Source organism: Caretta caretta, chromosome 1 (genome assembly GCF_965140235.1).
Source record: "Caretta caretta isolate rCarCar2 chromosome 1, rCarCar1.hap1, whole genome shotgun sequence".
Taxonomy (NCBI): domain Eukaryota; kingdom Metazoa; phylum Chordata; order Testudines; family Cheloniidae; genus Caretta; species Caretta caretta.
The window spans coordinates 310,354,455-310,373,280 of NC_134206.1; the positions used below are offsets into that span (position 1 = coordinate 310,354,455).

The 18,826-nt window shown below is 44.2% G+C and overlaps 1 protein-coding gene across 1 annotated transcript in view; it reads left to right on the forward strand.

Annotated features, from left to right (window-relative positions):
- CPED1 (cadherin like and PC-esterase domain containing 1) overlaps positions 1-18,826 on the forward strand; it is a 218,620-nt gene that overhangs the window by 61,843 nt on the left and 137,951 nt on the right. The window contains exons 6-7 of the mRNA XM_048836189.2: positions 13,900-14,065; positions 17,167-17,335. Of these exons, the coding sequence (XP_048692146.2) occupies positions 13,900-14,065; positions 17,167-17,335 (335 nt within the window). The remainder of the gene's footprint in view (positions 1-13,899; positions 14,066-17,166; positions 17,336-18,826) is intronic.

Sequence of the window (18,826 nt, forward strand, 5' to 3'; positions counted from 1 at the left end):
CTGCATATAGATCCTGCTAGACTCAGGCTGCCATGAAGGCTGGTGAAAAGAGGCAAGGAAGCAGTGCACAAGGTCTCCATGCAGATGGCTTGGTCTCCAATGAGTCTCCCAACAACCATAGGCTTCTGGGGCTGAAGCCCCTACTTGTTCTATAGGGGCCTCCCTCCTGCCCCAAGAAAACAATCAGACCTGCCAGGTTTGATGTGCTGAGTTTACAGTCTGCTGTGTGGGGAAAAAACAATTTACAAGATGTTGTGGCCAGAAGAAAGTGCAGCATTTTCAGTTCTTTCATGCTCCTTCCCCCTGCTTTGTGTTTCATTAAACAACGATGAGTTCCTGAGGTGACTCAATGGGTCTTGAAATGTTTCTAGCAAACCTGACAATTGATGGACAGCTTAGAAACAAGACAGACTTTATCCTGCAGTGATAGAAGCCTTAATCATTCTTTGCCCTGTGTTTCAAATCTGTCAGTTGTAGATTATTATGCCTTGAACACAGTAAAAACAAAAACAAAACAAAAGCTTTGTCCCAAAAACTAAGGATAAAAAGGGGGAAGGCTCAGGGAAAGGACTCATTTACATAGTCTGTACAGTGCCCCATGTATCTCCTGCAGTTTGTATTTTTTAATTTGTCATCTGTTGCCAGTTGTCAGTTCAATATGTGGGTCTCTCACAGCCAATTAATTACACTTACATATTACCTGAGGGCGATCATTGCCAACTTAATTTGCTGTTACCTATAATAAGCAGAATCACTACACATCCATCTGCAGCTCTGTGATCCACTTATCGCACCAAGTACTGGCCATGCCAAGAGCCATGTAAACAGTGCCCCAGGTGTGCTTGGGGAGTCTTAATTAATCTAAAAGCAGTTTTACTTATTGGAGTAGATTGTTATCAGCTCTGCTGTTGTTCATACTTGTTAACTCAGCAGTTCTTTAAATTGTGTATGATTGAGTCTCCCCTTGGACCTATGAACTCTGAACTATTAGGACAAGGAAAAGATGGGAAAAAAGCATAGTCAGGTAAAAATATTTGAAAGATCACCATCAGGAAGTCTCATAGATTCACAGACTTTAGGGTCAGAAGGGACCGATAGTGATCATCTAGTCTGACCTTCTGCACATTGCAGGCAACAGAACCTCATCCACTCCTGAAATAGACCCCTAATCTCTGGCTGAGTTACTGAAGTCCTCAAATCATGGTTTAAAGACTTCAAGTTACAGAAACTTCACCATTTATACTAGCTTAAAGCAGCAGTGACCAGTGCTGCAGAGGAAAGTGAACCCCACCCCAGGCTCTCTGCCAATCTGACTTGGGGGGAAGTTCCTTTCTGACCCCAAATATGGTGATCAGTTAGACCCTGAGCATGCGGGCAAGACCCGCCAGCCAGACATGTGGGAAAGAATTCTCTGTACTAACTCAGAGCCCTCCCCATCTAGTATTCGGTCTTTAGCAGTTGGGGATTTTTGCTGCTGCAGTCACCAGTGGGCTACATGCCATTGTACACACTTCCATCATGCCATCCCCTCCATACACTTATCAAGCTCAGTCTTGAAGCCAGTTAGGTTTTTTGCCCCCACTGCTCCCCTTGGAAGGCTGTTCCAGAACTTCACTCCTCTGATGTTCGAACTTGCTGATAGCTAGTTTATAGCCATTTGTCAATGGTACTGGCATTTGGATCTGTGGTTATGTTAGTGCATTCCACATTTGATGGGTCAAATCCCGGAAATTGGAGCAGCTAATCTGATTGATCCAGAGGTGTGGACCTGCTTGGGTAGTCATGACACTTTCTCAGGTCATCCAGAACCACAGGTCACCATGTTACCCCCCTGCTCCAATGAGAGAAAGACTTGCTGGTGCTAAATAGGGTGTCAGCTCCCTGTCCCCCAGTCTGTTAGCCACACCAGACAAACTTCTCAGGACTCTGCCGGCCCTTATTTTGCTTTGCAGGTTAATGGTTGGTGTACCCCAGTTCCCGAACTTTCCAGAAGCATCCCCTTGCTGTGTCCAGGCCCAGTCACTGAACACTCACAGTAATTACCAAGTCCTCTGCCTCCAAAGAGACAGTGTACTCACCAGCTTACTTGATTCAGCTGTGAAGGCATCCTCTACTTCAGCTCACAGCACTGAGATGACTTCATAATAAAAGGAGAATAAGTTTATTAACAAAGAACAGAGATTCACAGATTCAAGGGAGTACTGAGTAAGAATAATGGAAACAGTGATGGTTACCAGTAAAACAAATGCATAGCACACTTCTAAGGGACTAGTCATATCTTTTAACAGGCTAAAACATTTATCTAAGATAAGTTTTTCACGTAAAGCAATCACGCAGCAGCACCAGGGCCGCAGTCCAACTTTCATGTGTAAGCAGTGTCAGGATGAGCTCCACCATGACATCTGGTGGTGAGGTGTGGCAAGTTGTGGAAAAGAACTTCAGGGGCCGATCTCATTTGCATAGGCACACCCACCCCGCCTAGAATGAGACCATAGCTGCCCAAATGGTCACTTTGGCTGCTGTGGGATCCCCAGTGTCTCTGTTATTGGGGCAGGAAGAATAAATTGTTATTACCCTGATTATGGGAACTGTGCTTGGAACTGTACGTGGCCTTTTGTTATGATGGAGGGATTCACCATCAACTAAGTAGCACTCGCTAGGCAAGGGTCATGGGTTCCAAATCTGTGTGAATGGAGAGAGGCTGGGGACAAGTAGTAATACTTGGTGGCATGGGCCCCTTGGTGAGGGCCTTACATGCTAATTGCACTTCCTCCTCTCTCCGCTGTGGAATATCAGAGCTAATTTTGATTTCATTAGAAGTCTAGTTATAGGCTGCTGAGCTCACTTTGGGCTGACAGTGCACCAGCCCTGGGGCTCCCCTACTACAAGCTGAATTCACCTAAGAGCTGAAATCACTGAGTGTTGTGTTAAGTAGTGGGGGAGCCTAAAGATATATTGTGGAGCAGTTTGCGGGACGGCTGGTAAAGCAGTTCGACGCGGAGCAGTGTGTGGATGGCAGGAGCTGCTTGTGGGCTGGGGAGCTGAGCGAAGGAGTTCGTGGGGCGGCTGGCGGAGCGGAGCGCAGCTGAACGAAGGAGTTCGTGGGGCGGCTGGCGGAGCGGAGTGCAGCTGAGCGAAGGAGTTTGTGGGGCGGCTGGCGGAGCGGGGCGCCGCTATGGGGCGGTCAGCTTCAGATCATGTAAGGTGCCTCTTACCCCCGTCCCATTTCCACCCAGGCTGGGAGGTAAAGCTCTGCAGATAAACTTTCGAACTCTGGGGCTGCCCTGACCAGGGACAGAGACTTTTGGGGCATTGGACTTTTGGGACTTTGGGTGATTTGGGGTTGCTGGACTCAAGAACCAAAGGGAAAAGGGCATGCCCCAATTTGCCTGGGGTGGGTTTTTTTTTGCTCATGGGTTGTGTTATGAATCCTGTTGGTGGTGTTTCCCCAACATAATGCCACATTGTTTCTCTCTGTTATTAAAAGGCTTTTGCTACACTCAGACTATGTGCTTGCGAGAGGGGAAGTATTGCCTCTTGGAGGCGCCCAGCAGGGGTGGTATATATTTGTCCCAGGTCACTGGGTGGGGGCTCGAGCCGGTTTGCATTGTGTTATTGGAATGGAACCCCTAGATATTGAACCCGGCCCTTGTTGCTGCCAACTCTGACGGGCAGAAGGGTTACACATGTATTCCGACATGTATTACCAACAGGAGAGTGGGTTTGTTTGGGGGGGGGGTGTGAGAAAACCTAGATTTGTGCTGGAAATGGCCCACCTTGATTATCATACACATTGTAAGGAGAGTGATCACTTTACATAAGCTATTACCAGCAGGAGAGTGTGGTGGGGGGAGAGAAAACCTTTTGTAGTGGTAAACACCCATTTTTTCATGATTTGTGTATAAAAACAAACATCTTCTGTATTTTCCACAGTATGCATCCGATGAAGTGAGCTGTAGCTCACGAAAGCTTATGCTCAAATAAATTGATTAGTCTCTAAGGTGCCACAAGTACTCCTTTCCTTTTATGTATTCCGAGTGTTGTCCTTTTTGCTCCCTGAGAGATGGATAACAAAGGGGATCTTTCCCTTCTTCTGACAGTCCAGGAAACCTTTGAAAGTATCCTTTTGAAGTCTATCTCCAGATAACATCCTTCTTCCCCGCTGCTTTGTGCTCAGGTGTGCTTACTGCTTTCTCATCCTCCTGTTATCTTGTTCTTCCTGTTTACCTCAGATGCAAATGAACTCCTATTTATTTGGCTTGTCCTGCTTAATTTACATCAGAGATATAAGCAGATGGGTAAATAAATATTCCTTTGTCTGGGAAAACATTTTTTTAATCAATTCTGCCTGGTTACATAGTTGAAATGTATTTTTAGTATCGACCTGCAACATCTGGCATGATACCTGTACGTACATCTCACAGTGCTTGTGGTAACCAGTATGATATAAGTTTTCATTGGATACCTCACACAACATTCTTTATAGATAAACGCTATGACAGCAATGTGCTAGGTGTAGTGAGTTTGTAGGCCTGATAGGAATGGCTGTTACATGACAGTGAATCCTTTGCCAGTTGGCACTGAGAGGCTCTTAGAGCCACAGTAGGTCCTATCTCCTCAAGCAGTTTTCTGTGTGTCCTAGGTCTGTTTCTGCTGGGACTGTAGGGCAGTTGTGTGACTTCAGCAGAGAGAGAGGAAGACTGCAAATGTGTCCCTTACCCAATATAATACCTCCCCAAATATTTACTATGTAAGGGGTGTGCAGTTATTTAAGGGGCAGTGAAAGTGAAGAGCTGTCTGTTCCTCCCCTTTACCTATGCATTGGATCTTCAACCACACAGTTGCAGAGCTGTCAGCTAGAGAAACCTGCCCCCTGTTGGGAGTTCAGAGAGGGACTGCACGCATTCACTGTCTCCCCTTATGTCATTTCCCAGCTTGGTCACATTGGTCTATGACTGCTCCCTTGGGATGGGGGAGAGATTGATCAGCCACAGAAGCACTATACAGCCATTGTACAGGGGAACTTGCATTATTTTAGTTTATGGACTTGTGTCTAGGTCTACAGGGTTCAGACTCCTGAGAGTTCTATGCCACAAATGACTGACACCAAGATATGGCCCTACAAGAGAGAGAAAAATGATCTAATGATCTAAACATGAGACTGGGAGCCAAGAACTCCTAGGTTCCTACCATAGCTCTGACACTGATTCACTTTGTGCTCTTGACCCAGTCAGTTAACCTGCCTGCCTCCCATTCCCCATTACAAACTGGGGACAATATTTCCCTACTTCATAAGGATTGATTAGTTGGTTACAGTTTGTAAAGCGCTTTGAAAAAACTGTATAAATGCCAAGTGAAGAAACTGCATGCTAATTTTAATTGATAACAATGTTGATTAACAAATATACAGCTCTAACAAATGCAATTTTTGTCTTCCAGTGGAAGAATAGGTGGACAGTTACCATTAGAACAGATTATGTCAAAGGTGCTTTTGGAATCTGCTAATAAAGACTGCTTCCTACTATTAACTATTAGTTATTATTAATTGTATTATGGTAACATCTAGAGACTGAGTTGTGCTAGGCATTGTAAAAAATTAATGAGACAGTCCCTGCCTTGAAGAACTTAATCTATAAACGATGCCAAATTGTTTTTTGTTTGTTTGTTTTTGCACCCACAGACTAATAAATGAGGGCACTGTGTATATTTAATTTCCTGTACTCTGAGGGACTCCAAAGTCCTGATTCTTATTTACATTAGGATCACTTTATGCCACTTTGGCAGTGTAAAGAGGCCTTATAGTGAATGTATATGCCCAGCAGTCCTAAGGATTTCAGGGCAGTTCTGATTTTCAAAACAGTCCTGACGTATTTTTGTTAGATGAGGCTGCTCCAATAAATGATTCATCAGGTAGTAATAATAAAATTTAAGAAGTTACACTGACTTTTATATCAAAACAACTAACCCCCTGATATTTAAGGGGAGAAGTTTAGGCACAAGCACCATCATCTTGTTCTTTTAAAACTCAGCACTGTGAGGTAACACTGTGCCTGGGTTAGATTAGGTGTTGCCTTAGCAACACAATTAAAAACACATTTTAGAAGAGAAAAAAGCATTATATGGTTTCGCTTGGGGAACATTAATAAGGGGAACATCCCTTCCCTCTGGTCCTGTCCTTGTTCCCATTGAAATGTTGACTTCATTATTATTGTAATGTTTTTCAAGTTTCCCTCTTCAGTGTGAGTACTGCATATATTTGTTGCAAACCCAACTTAACACTGCAACAGTCATTGCATGTTACTGAATAATTGCATTAGAAATAGTTAATGCTTTTAATGGTTTATTTAAAATAGACCTTTGACATGAAACTAATATTTTCCAGATCTGCAGACTTAGGCCCATAGAAGTCAATTGGAATTTGCCATTGACTTTGTGGAAACAGGATCTAGCCCTAAGCTGTAACTTGTCCTCCCTTCTCCCTCCTTGTCACCCGCAGCTCATTTCCATTCTCTTCCAATGTTACCTTCACCTGAGGAGCCACCTCCTCAGGCTTGTGTACCTCTGCAGTTCTGTTTTGAGGATGCAACTCCACTGCCTTCGCACTTGAATATAGAAGACTCATCGCTACTCTTCCTTTGGTGGCATTATCAGTACATTGGCTGGCTGGAGCCCATTAGGTAGGCTTGCCGCAGATATAGGCTCTGCAAGCACTCGATATCCATTGGTATTTCCTAGTACCCAGCAGCGTTCATTAAGGATCTTCCCTCTACAAGGAGGAATAACAGTCTTCTGTTTTCTGCCCACTTTAACATTTCCAATCTGCCCCCCGCCCCAGGCCCAGGGAACAACTCTGCCTCTCTGCTGGAGCCAGTACTCTACTCAGCAGAGCATTCTTCTTAGAGTGCCCGTGATGGTTCATCTTCCTGGTTCCTTCTCCTGGCAGCAGTAGCTCCTTCAGCTCAGTAATGATGTTCATTCCTAGAATCCCTGGGACTCCTTCTCCCATATGGCTCCCTTCAGAGGCTTTGTCTTTCAGGATGAAGATGCATTTTCCTGACAGTGTCTGGCCCATGTACTCTATGTCTGCTTCAAGGCATCCCATCACATCACTATGAACTGCTGTTAGATGTACAAAGCATGTACTGTGCATGGTCAGCTCCTTGTCTTTCAAATATTTTTGAAAATGCGACTCAGTAATGGTGGTGACTTCTGAGCCAGTATCTAACAAACATCTGGGCTTCAGCCCCCACTGTACGTACTTCAGCAGTTAGACAGTCTCCAAATGCTCACTTGCGGAAGTCACTAGATATGCTGACACTGCCAGCATTCCTATTAACACTGTCTGCAGAGCAATTTTCCACCAAGGACAGGCCTAGGAATCCTTCTGCCACTGCTTGGCCTTCTACTGTAGATGGACCACTCACTCCTGGCCCCCCATTGGTTTTGAGTGCCTGGGACTCTGCTCTCCTTCTCAGTGGACATTCTCGGCTAGTATGCCCTGCCTTTAACAAGTGTAACAAATGTACCTTCCCAGCTCGTCCTTCAGTGGGGATCTTCGGGATCCCAGTCCCATTGGATATTTTGGCATACTAATGGAATTTTTTGTTTTCATCAACTCGGTCATCACTTTCAGTATCTCCTCTTGTTGGACTGCCAGTTTTTGGACAACTTCACTTAAACTTTCCAGTGTTAACTGTGTTGGGGCAGGGTCTTTTCCCCAGCAGTTGCATCCACTAGGCACCCACTTCATGTACGGGGGTTAGGCTCAGCTATCTCTGCCACAGGAACTTCCTCTTCTTCAGACCACATAATGGCAGCCTGCATGAGTTCATGGAACTTCTTACTGGGCTCTTCCTTGTATCTCCTTTTCATTTCACGGCAGAGGGAATCAACCCAGAGCTCCAGCACCAACTGCTCTTTCAGAGCCATATCTGGGTCTGGAACTCGTCGAGGGTCTCTCCGCTCCACTTTTCTCATTCTCTCCTGGAGGTCATACGCATATACCCGGACAGTTTGACCGTGCTCCTGCTTTCTCTCAAAGAACTCTTTAGTCTGGTTCCAATAGGTACCTTGTCTTTATAAACCTGCAGGAGGAGTTCAGATACTTTTCCAAATCTTTCTTGTCTGCCATTGCCATGAGCTTTACTGAGGCCTTGGCCTAGCCCTTGAGGTGTTCCTCTATGAAGTCCAAATGATCTTTTTCAGGTATTCTTAGCACACACATAGCTGCCTTCACAGACTTTATCCACTCCTCTACTGTAATGTCTCCTGGTCTAGTCGGGAAGATGCTAAACTGTGACCTTCTGCTCCCGTGGAACATAAATAGTAGGGGGTTTCTTAGCTTCTGCTGCCTGTTGATCTATTACTGCCTTAGCCAGTGATAAGGCTTCTCTCTGTTCAGTTCTAGCTTCTTGTCTTGGTCTGATAATCTGTGCTGAAGTTCAGCAAACTGGTCCCATAGTTCTTTAGTTCCATGGTAGGGTTCTCGACCAGGCATAGAATCATAGAATATCAGGATTGGAAGGGACCTCAGGAGGTCATCTAGTCCAACCCGCTGCTCAAAGCAGGACCAATCCCCAACTAAATCAATGTTTATGTGCTTTTAATGGTTGACAGTGAATATCCCACTATATCCCAATGAATGACAGTGCTACCAGAACTCAACCAGTAAACCAATGGGATGGACCCTGTGGATAGAATCCTGTTCGTGACACCAATGTAAGCAGGGGAACGGTCCCACTTGTGCACTGTTCCCTTGGGACAGCAGACCTGGTATTTCTGTAAGTTTTCATTGGATAAAGGCTGGACACTACAAGTGAACACTTCAGAGGGGCTTAGGACCTGGGGTGCATCTACTGTTAACCTGCACGACAGAGTAAGGGCTGGCACAGGCCAGAGGAGATTGTTTGGGTGGCTGGTGGTGTCAGGGAGCTGACACCCTGTTAAGCAGAAGCAAGTCTCCCTCTTGCTGGAGGTCATGGGAGTAACAAAGTGACTCACAGCCCTGGGCACCCTGAGAACCCTCACAGGAAGCATTCATCAACAACTGGTATTTGGTAAAATTATGTGCACTGTACATTTGTTGTAGTCTCATCTTCCATGCCCTGTTCAATGATTCACTGATAATCATATATGTTCATAAGCAGGGATATTCCATTTTAGAAGATAACTCTGCTCACTTACCTATCACCAGTTTCCTTTTCCTTTATGGCATAGCAGTAGGTAAGCACTGTTGGGAGCCTTTTATAGTGGGATATTCATGCAAGAAGCAAAAAAAAAAAAAATGAAAAACAAATGATCAGAAGAAAATTAAAAAAATATTTAGTCTATTTTGGCAGTCCATTGCAGTGGAGTAACTGGAGAGAAGGTTTGGAGAGGAATGAAAAAACTAGCATGGTTTTATTACCTAACGCAATGGGTGACAAAGATCATAAGCAGAACAAAAGGGGCAGAGAAGAAAAGGAAAAAGTCTTTTTTCTATAATTCTACTTTTTTGATACTTCTATCTAATCAAACTCAAAAGCAATGCAATTTATTTATGTGCATTTGCTGCTCTGTGTACAGCATAACTTTTATTATCCAAGCTTCAATTGTCCCAAACTCCCTGTCTTGCTAAGCAGTATCATGTCCCTTGATGAGGGAATTTCAATTTTCTATATAATAATTCACAAGTATTTGAAACTTGAATTTCAAAATCTATTCATTGAGCCCCATGACATTTAGATTAGGATGCACTGCGTATAAAATGTCTGATTCTTCATAAGGATGAATCCTTTATAGAAACAAAAATCTTATTTGTATATAAGGTGGGCCTGAACCAAAAGCCTTGCTATGAACCTTGAGGCAGTTTGGATGCGAAGCAGAACCCAGCTCAGCATCTGAGCACAGCAGGTCAAGCCCATCTCTAATTTGTATCTGTCCAATTGACACCAAACCCATAGGAGAGAGCCTCTGAACAGTTGAATGAATCACATAATGTATATGCAACCATTTCAAAATATAATAGGACAGGGCCCGATTCCTCTCTTTCACCAGTTTTACACTGTTGTAATTCCAGTGAGTTACTCCTGATTTTCACGAGTGTAAAGGTAAATCGGAAAAAGACTCTGAAATCACATGTGCTTTTTGGATACTTTGCACCAGCCATGGTAGTACAAAGTGACCGTAGAGCAGCCATAAAGCTTCCACAGCAGGCACGCAGAGGGTGTTGGGAGCAGGCCTGGAGATAATGAGGGCATGGCCAGGGAACTCCTACACTCCAGAATGCCCTGCTGCAGGAACAGTTGCTTTATATAGTGCTAGTAGCTGAACTCAAGTATCAGAGGGGTTAGTCTGTGTTAGTCTGTATCCACAAAAACAAGGAGGAGTCTGGTGTCACCTTAAAGACTGACAGATTTATTTGGGCATAAGCTGTCGTGGGTAAAAAACCACTTCTTCGGATGCATGGAGTGAAAATTACAGATACAGGCATATATATAATGGGAGTTACCTTACAAGTGGAGACCCAGTGATGACAAGGCCAATTCAGTCAGGGTGGATGTGGTTCACTCCCAATAATTGAGGAGGAGGTGTCAATACCAAGAGAGGCAAAATTGCTTTTGTAGTGAGCCAGCCACTCCCAGTCCCTATTCAAGCCCAAATTAATGGCGTTAAATTTGCAAATGAATTGTAGCTCTGCAGTTTCTCTTTGAAGTCTGTTTTTGAAGTTTTTTTTGTTGAAGGTTGGCTACTTTTAAATCTGTCATTGAATGTCCAGGGAGATTGAAGTGTTCTCCTACTGGCTTTTGTATGTTACCATTCCTGATGTCCGATTTGTGTCCATTTATTCTTTTATGTAGAGACTGTCCGGTTTGGCCAATGTACACGGCAGAGGGGCATTGCTGGCACATGCTGGCATATATCATATTAGTAGATGTGCAGGTGAATGAGCCCCTCATCATGTGGCTGATGTGCTTGGGTCCTCTGATGGTGTCGCTAGAGTATATTTGGGGACAGAGTATGCAATGGGGTTTGTAGCCGAACTGCCTCTCAATAGTGCTGGGGTCTGGAGGCACATTTCCACTGCTCTGGATTCCTGTGCCGGGCTCCACAGTGGCCCAGGGATGTATCGATCCTCAGTGTTATTTCTTAAAGGGACACTGATAAGGCTGAGAGGCCTAAAATTTAGGCTTTCCTCTTTGGTTTGGAGATTGGTCTTCAGCATGGTCTTCCTTACCCTGGTCTTGTAAACATAGGAACTATTGAAATACAACCTCCCACACAATTACAAATAAGTTGTTTTTTAAAGTCTTCTGTCTCTGGTATAAAGAAAAAAGTGGGAAAAATATTTGCCCCTTTGTCTGCATTCTTAGTGGGCAGGCACAACTTTCTGGTATAGATTCTTTTCTCTGGGGTTGTTTACACACAGTTGTACCACTTTAACTATGTCAGTTTGAAAAGGGGATAGCTAAAGGTGTACAGCCCCCTAGTGTGGATGTAGTTATACCGGGTTTCTATTGGTATATCTTATTCCTGTAAATGTTGGGGTTTAAGCTATATTTGCATATGGATCCTTTATACGAATATAACTCTGCATCCTAACTGGTCTACGCAAATACTGTGCATAGACCAGGCTCCTGAAAGAACAGTGTGCACAGAGTTGTCATTGGATTATGCTGACATCTTGAATGAGGAGCAGAAGACAGACAGACTGACAGCCACACCTTCCAAGGATAGTGAGGTTTTGAGCATGTTGTTGCTTGAGCATTGCTTATCTTGGCTGAGTGCATAAACCACCCCAATGTTTGAGTACCGTCTGCTTTGAAATTTCCATTCTGTGCCTGAACACCCAGAGCTCGATGCCTGTGAATGGGTCTGGTGTCCGCCGTCTAGTGGTCACAATCTCTGGCAGTCACCCCACCTAGTGGTCGCAGTAGGAGGGGTAGGGGAACCTGGGTCCTCCTGCTACACCGGGTTGCGACTCAGGGCCCTGTGAGGCCTGTCCAACGCCTTTCACCTGGGGTGCCTCAAGTCAGCCTCCATGGGTCACTTCCTACCTCCCCCTTGCCTAAGGCATTCTGCAATTTGGCCTAGCCAGCACTTCCACACAGGTTGCCTACCATCTCCAGTCCATAAGAGCTGCCACTCACCAATGCTTCTCCTCCTGGTCTGGGTCTGGCTGCGTCGTCCACTGGAGCAACCAGAACCAGCCCTTCTCCCTACCCTTTCCATCCCTAACTGAGCCGACCGACTCCCTTTTAAGCCCCACCTCCAAGTGGAGCATGCTTGACATGGACAGAGGGGCAGGGCCTGCTGAGCCCAGAGCTGCTCTTTCACCCTTTGCTGTCCAGTGAGGGGTTTGTACACCCCGTCACACAGCCCAAAACTTATCCTAAGAGTGACCCTTGGAAAATTACCCTGTTAAAATGCTTCCTTACTTTGAAGAGTGAATACGGAAAAATGGCCCCTTTTTACTGATCAGATTTGCTCTCTGTGTCTATTCAAAATCAAGTGAGTTTGACTGAGTTAAGTGACTACAATAAGAATTTACTGGATTTTACTTTTGTCGGTGCTGCAGAGCCCACACAGATGGGAGGCTGTTCCTCCCTATGCAACATCAACATATTGGTAATTGCTTATGAAGTTCAAATCAGTTACTTCCATACAATGGGGTTGCAAAGTTAACATGAAAGGTATAACCTGAAGATGAAAGGTGCACACACGGGTAACAGAGGCCCTGATTTTGACCTGCAAAACCTTTGCTTCACATGCATCATTCACCAGGAATAAAGAACCCAAATTGACTTTCGGAGCCTAGGTTGAACTTGCAAGACTATAAACTGAGCGTGTTAATAAGGAATCATCGAGAGACAATCAGCATGGACCCGCACAATGCTATTTTAACAGAGGCGCTTTTCAGAGAGGAGCTGTGTGCTCAGTGAAGGGCTGCTCGTATCGCACCACTAGAAAATATATAGCTTCAATTTTGTTTTTAAATTGATATATTGAAATGGAGTGAGTCTGCATTAAAAGGGAAGTTACACAAATACCTTAATAAACTTAGCACAGTGTGGTTTTACACTAAAATGAGGTCTGGAAATAATACGAACAGCTTGACTTTTCCCTGAGTATTACTTAAGAGTTTGAAATGTCTAAAAGTGAAGTATGTTGGAGTTAATGAAAACCACACAGGACAAAATAAAGGCACAGTGCAAGGGCTTTTTGTCAGCAAAGTAAAAAAGAAAATATACCACCTATTGGTAGATATCATTGATGTTTTGATTATTAATAATATTTACTTCGGTACTTCTGAGATCTCTGTTGCTACAATATGAGGCTTGCTCCCACTCCCATTGAAGTCAATGGCAAAACTCCCATAGATTTCAGCAGATACAAAATCAAACCTTAAATATGCTCAATGAAAGAGTATCTTGTTGTTTGTGTGTAATTAGTGTGGACAGAGTCCTGTGGTCCTTATTCAGACAAAGTTCCAATCAATATCACTTGTAGTTTTGACAGTGTAAAGCCCACAGTATTAGGCCCTGTTACATCTGAGTTATTCTGTGTTGAGAAATGAGGGATTTGTTTTAATGAAGTGGAGGGAGTTGTGTAACACAGACTCCTACATTAGCACTGTCATTGGGAATGAACAGAATAACCAATATTTGTGTACAATGAGAACTGTGGCTATGGTTAAGGCTCTGCTCCTGCAGTTGGATGGGGACTCCTTGTGGGCATAAGGGTCTCTGCTAGCAGATCCCAACACGGTAAAGGAGCCTAAGAATTTATCATTTTACTGAGTCATCCGATGATTGTAGCTCCTCTCTGCATATTTTTATTTTATATTTCATTGAACAGGAGGTGACTGCTCCTTTTAACAGTATGTTGACTATTTTCTTTATTTATTTGGATTTTTTTCAGGATTGCACCTTCCAATTACTTTCCCTGGATGCCTGGATCAATATGTGCTGTCAAAGTCAAACATCGCTAGTGGCCCTTCTCAGCCTGTGAAATCACGCGAGGGTGATGAAAGGACAAATTCTGCCCATCTGTGGTACTTGTGGAACTGGACCAATAGCGCACAGCTGTAAGATAATGATTTTGTATCATTATGTTCTGGATGTCTGTATATGTTTCGTAGCATGTTTGAGCGAGAGGCAGTCCAGCAGCATTCTCTCTATGCAGGTACTTACACGCCATCATCACTGCAGTATCTTAGGGCTTGTCTACACATACAGTGCTGCAGCGGTGCAGCTGTCCACACTGGCGCTTAGGCTGCTGTAATTTATTTTTCTCTGGTGAGTGGTTTATTCACACCCCTGAGCGATGTAAGTTATGCTGACATAAACTAGTGTAGACGTAGCCTTAGTGCATACACACACACCTTCATATACTGAGATGATGAGGATCATTTAATCACCGAGGTAGATACAAATACAGACACACCTCTTAATAATATATAAGTCTGTACAGTGGCAGATCTATCAACCCATGCCCTGTTTGTGCCCTGCCCTATCCCCCACCCCCAACCCACAAGCTCTTCTGTGCAGAGAGCCCCCATAAAGCTGAGGTCTTTGGCATATTGGAATTTGCCCTCACAGCACAGACTCTCCAAATCCTGCATCTGTTTCAGCAGAACCACACAGGTTCTGCCCCCTGAGACCCTCTGGGAGAGATTCTGGCCACTCCATCAGCACTGCTGTGTGGGGAAGCCAAGCCTCTGTGCTCTGGGTCTCCCGGGTGGATTAAGCTTCTGGAGCAGGATGCAGCACTGGTTCCTCACTTAGCCTCTCTGGCGTTTTTCCTGAGCAGTGGCTCTCAGTCTGGGAATGGAGCTTCTCTGCACACCTGCCCTAGGCCACCAGGGCCAGTGCTGACCCTTGAGATAAACCAGTTGCTTAAACACATCCTGTCCCAGAACTCTCCCTACAAAGATGTGGTTACTATTTTACTCTCTCAGGGTCACGCAGTAGTTGTAAGGCAGTTAAAACACTTACTATAGAATCTAACACATTTCTGCTTTTACTTAATCATATAAAGTACAAGACAGTACAGCTCATACAAAGCAATATACATTCTAAGCACAATGCCCCTAACTAGCTCGCTCTTCCCTTGTGAGTCCTTGGGGGACCATTTGGGTTCAGGGAGGCAGGCAGGGAGTCCCCTGCATCTTGAAGTGTTGCATGCTGATGGGTTGCTTCTTCCTCATGGGCTGGAGAAAATTGCTCCTGAGCAGACCAGTTTCTGTCCTTTTAAAAACCTTAGTGCCCTGTGTCAGGGGACGCCTTTGCCAGCTTTCCCACATGAGCACAAATCCCTGGCAGGTTACTTCATTGCCAAGGCAAGTTCCCCTCTGCTAAACCAGTTCTTCTGGGCAGAGACTAGTCTTTTGTCTTGAGCAGCGGTTCTCAAACGTGGGTCGAGATCCCAAAGCTGTATTGATGTTGGGTTCTGAGTAGATGGGATGAGTGCTGGGAGGGTGAACTGAGGGCAGTGGGGTTGATGGGATGGGGGGCTGAACTGATTGGGTGGTGATGAGCGGGACTGGGGGACTGAACTGTGGGGGAGCTGAATTGAGGTGGGTTGGGTGGAGACAGAACTGATGGAGGCTTGGGGGACAGAATTAATTGCTGGGCAGGAGAGGGGCAGATGTCGCGGTGAGAGCTCCTGCAGCAGGCACCAAAATCACCTTATCTGATACATGTGGGAGGGTGAGAAACACTAACTGTCACATGCACACATCCTGGGGATGGACAGGGGGAGTGCAAACATCAAGAGACTGGTCTAAAAAACACAACAAATTCTTTAAAAAAAAAAACCTCATGATTTTGGGGGAGGTCTGACTCTTGATTTTTGATCTATTGATCAATACAATTTGGCAATACAGTTCCACAGCTAATTCTTTGCAAACTACTGTAGCAAAAGACCAATAGCTGGACATCCCTGTTGTGGCCACTGACGCATTCCTGGAATACTGGACATTCTGGTACTTCCAGGAATGGAATGGCCCCACCTCCCGCCGGCGTGACCTTGGATACACAGTATGTGCGAGGTCATGCCACATGGGAGGGTGCCATTTTTAAGAACATGCTGCTCTGCCTCCACTGATGGGACCTTGAATGTGAGGTCAATCTGGTGGGAGCAGAGCAGCACAATGTTCAAAAGGGCATCCCTCATCTGATACTGGACAAACCATGTCTGATTTTGTCTGAGTACCAGACAGGGGACAAACCCTAGAGAAACAGGACTGTGCAGTTAAATACTTGACCAGTTGCCTGCCTACATCCCTATCATGTCCAAATCAAAGCCTGCCAGATTATTGCTCACTAATTTATGAAGGGCTATTTCCTTGTGTCATAGTCTTTTACAGTATTTTATGAAGGTGCTGGTCTTGACTCTCTACTGTTGCCAGTCCTCCAGGATTGTCCTGGAGTCTCTGGGAATTAAAGATTAATTTTAAACTAAAGATTATGTCATGTGATGAAATCTCCAGGAATATGTCCAACCAAAACTCTCTTCAGTGATGTCATGCAATAACCACATGAGCGTGACAATGGCATTTTATTGTGTGTGACCCCACTTAAATGTAATGGATCAGCATTCACGTTGCACTCCCTGTCAGTATGGAGCCGGGGAAGTTAATAATCCAATCAGTGGACCAAATTTGGTGATGAATCCTGGTCATGTGCCACCTGAGGCACATTGTGCATATGTTAAGAAGACTTAAATGTAAGTAGTTTTTATTAAAGATAGTGTAGGTTTTCTCTTTTCATTTCTTCCTGGCATTAGCACAGGGCAGAGTTAAAGTTGTTTAGGTGCCTTAACTTTGTATTTCCATTCCTTAACATGTTTGGATTTCTTTAAAATTGGATTTCTGGGTTGGTCATGCCTGCTTTTGCAATAATTACAACATTGCTGTGATGTTTTTTTACCTATAAGTTCCTGATATGTGCTCTCAGCTGTAATTCCATCTTGCCATAGTTTTTATCTGGGAATTACGATGAAATAAATCTTCCAAGCAGTAAAAACAGACTTGGTGCAAACATTATTCCAACCTACTTGGTTTCATCTCTTGTGTCACTTCACTGGGGAAGAAAGGCTCCTATTTTCAGTATTCTTATACCTCATTTTCATTTTCATATAGAGGAAGCAAGCACTTTCCTAACACTTATTGTTCTTATTTTGCAGGAGTTCTATACCAGCTTCAGCTGACCACAAGGAACTCTTGAAAGCTCAAGACCTTTCCATCATCATCAAAGCGTATGTGCTAGTGACATCCTTAACACCTTTGCGGGCATTCATTCATTCAACTGCCATTGTCTGGCTTCCTCCCAGGACAAAGCACTTTTCTGTAAAGGTAAAACTCTTCTTTTCTAACTGGTTCATTCACTCAAAGTGCAGTGATAGAAAGGCAAACAATTTAGTTCCTCTTTCTTCTTCCTTCATTATTAGCCATTCCTACTGAACACAAAATATACTTTTCATCGATAGCTTTCATTAATCAGACAAAAGAGCAGTGTTTGGTTTGCAAAGGAGGAGGCAATATTGTCATGCACAATGGGGTTATCAGGGCACTTCCAAGTTTTGGCTCGGTTGTGTGAGAGCAGATGCAGAGCTGTTGTTACGCTCTCCAGCACAACTGTGCAGACACTGCAGTGATGAAGCTTTTCCTAGCTTGGTGTTAATCCACTATGGAAGAAAGTAAAATCAGTACCTCAAATAAGGGCTGGTTTGGGATCTTTAATTTTTTGAACTAGAGATGCCACAGAGTTGCCCTTTATGAGAGAAGTGGTCACAAACTAAGGGAAATGCTCTGTAAGATGGAGGGAATGGGCCTCCAGTGCACCACCCTTAGAATCCTAGGTTCTGTGAAGATGGATGCTTTATAAACAGGCTTGAAAGGATTAGATTTTATCAGTAAATGCCAGTAAATGTTGCTTTCACTGCACACTCACAAATTGTTGGGAAAATATTTCCGTCAGTAATAATAGACATTTACAGCTAGGCAAAGTAAGAAAAATGCACCTTGGAAACTTATTAGAGTTTGACTTAAAAAGATATTCACTTTGTGTATTTTGACACGTGGTGTTAATATTTGTGTTTTAATGGTTATAAAGCTTTAACTTTCTGAATTTCAGGGTCTCTTGTCATTAAATAATTGTCTTCCCCTCCCCCACACACAATTTCATGCAATTCTGGAAACTTAAATTGATAAAAACTTTAAAAACTCATAAAGAAATACAAATCAAATCCTGCCAACCCTATTTATAAGTGCCTAAAATAGATTAGATCTTGTCATCTCCAGGTGGCGGGGGAGAGACTGTGACCCATCTTGCCCAGTGGCACGTGCCTCCTCATGGGTATCCTGCTTCTCCTTTGTTCCATTTAGCGAGAAACTGCTTGCGACATAGCAGCTCTTCCTGCAATGCCAGAGGATCTGCTGCCTTGTGGATCATTCCATCCTTCCTTCTGCAGAAGGGAGACACTAGGGCTACAGAGTCTTCTATGGGTCTCACCTGGAGTGTCTCAACTCCTGCACCATTGCTTGAGGGTTGAGGAAGCTGCTTCCACACTTGCCCACAAGAAGATCCTCAGATCCCAACTGAGTCACTTGGGTAGGGGGCACGATTTGGGTCTTAATCAGCGTGAGTGCTGGCATTATGCTACAATGCCACAATCCTATTATGATAATGCTAAAATGTTGGAGCATATTGAAGCCTATGAGATGATATTGTTACTCATTTTTACCATCTAACCTTGTGGAAACTAATTGGTCTTCCTCATTTAAGTCACCCACTGAACAGACCTCTGCTTCCTCTGAATTTAATTTAATTTAAGTTAACTGAAA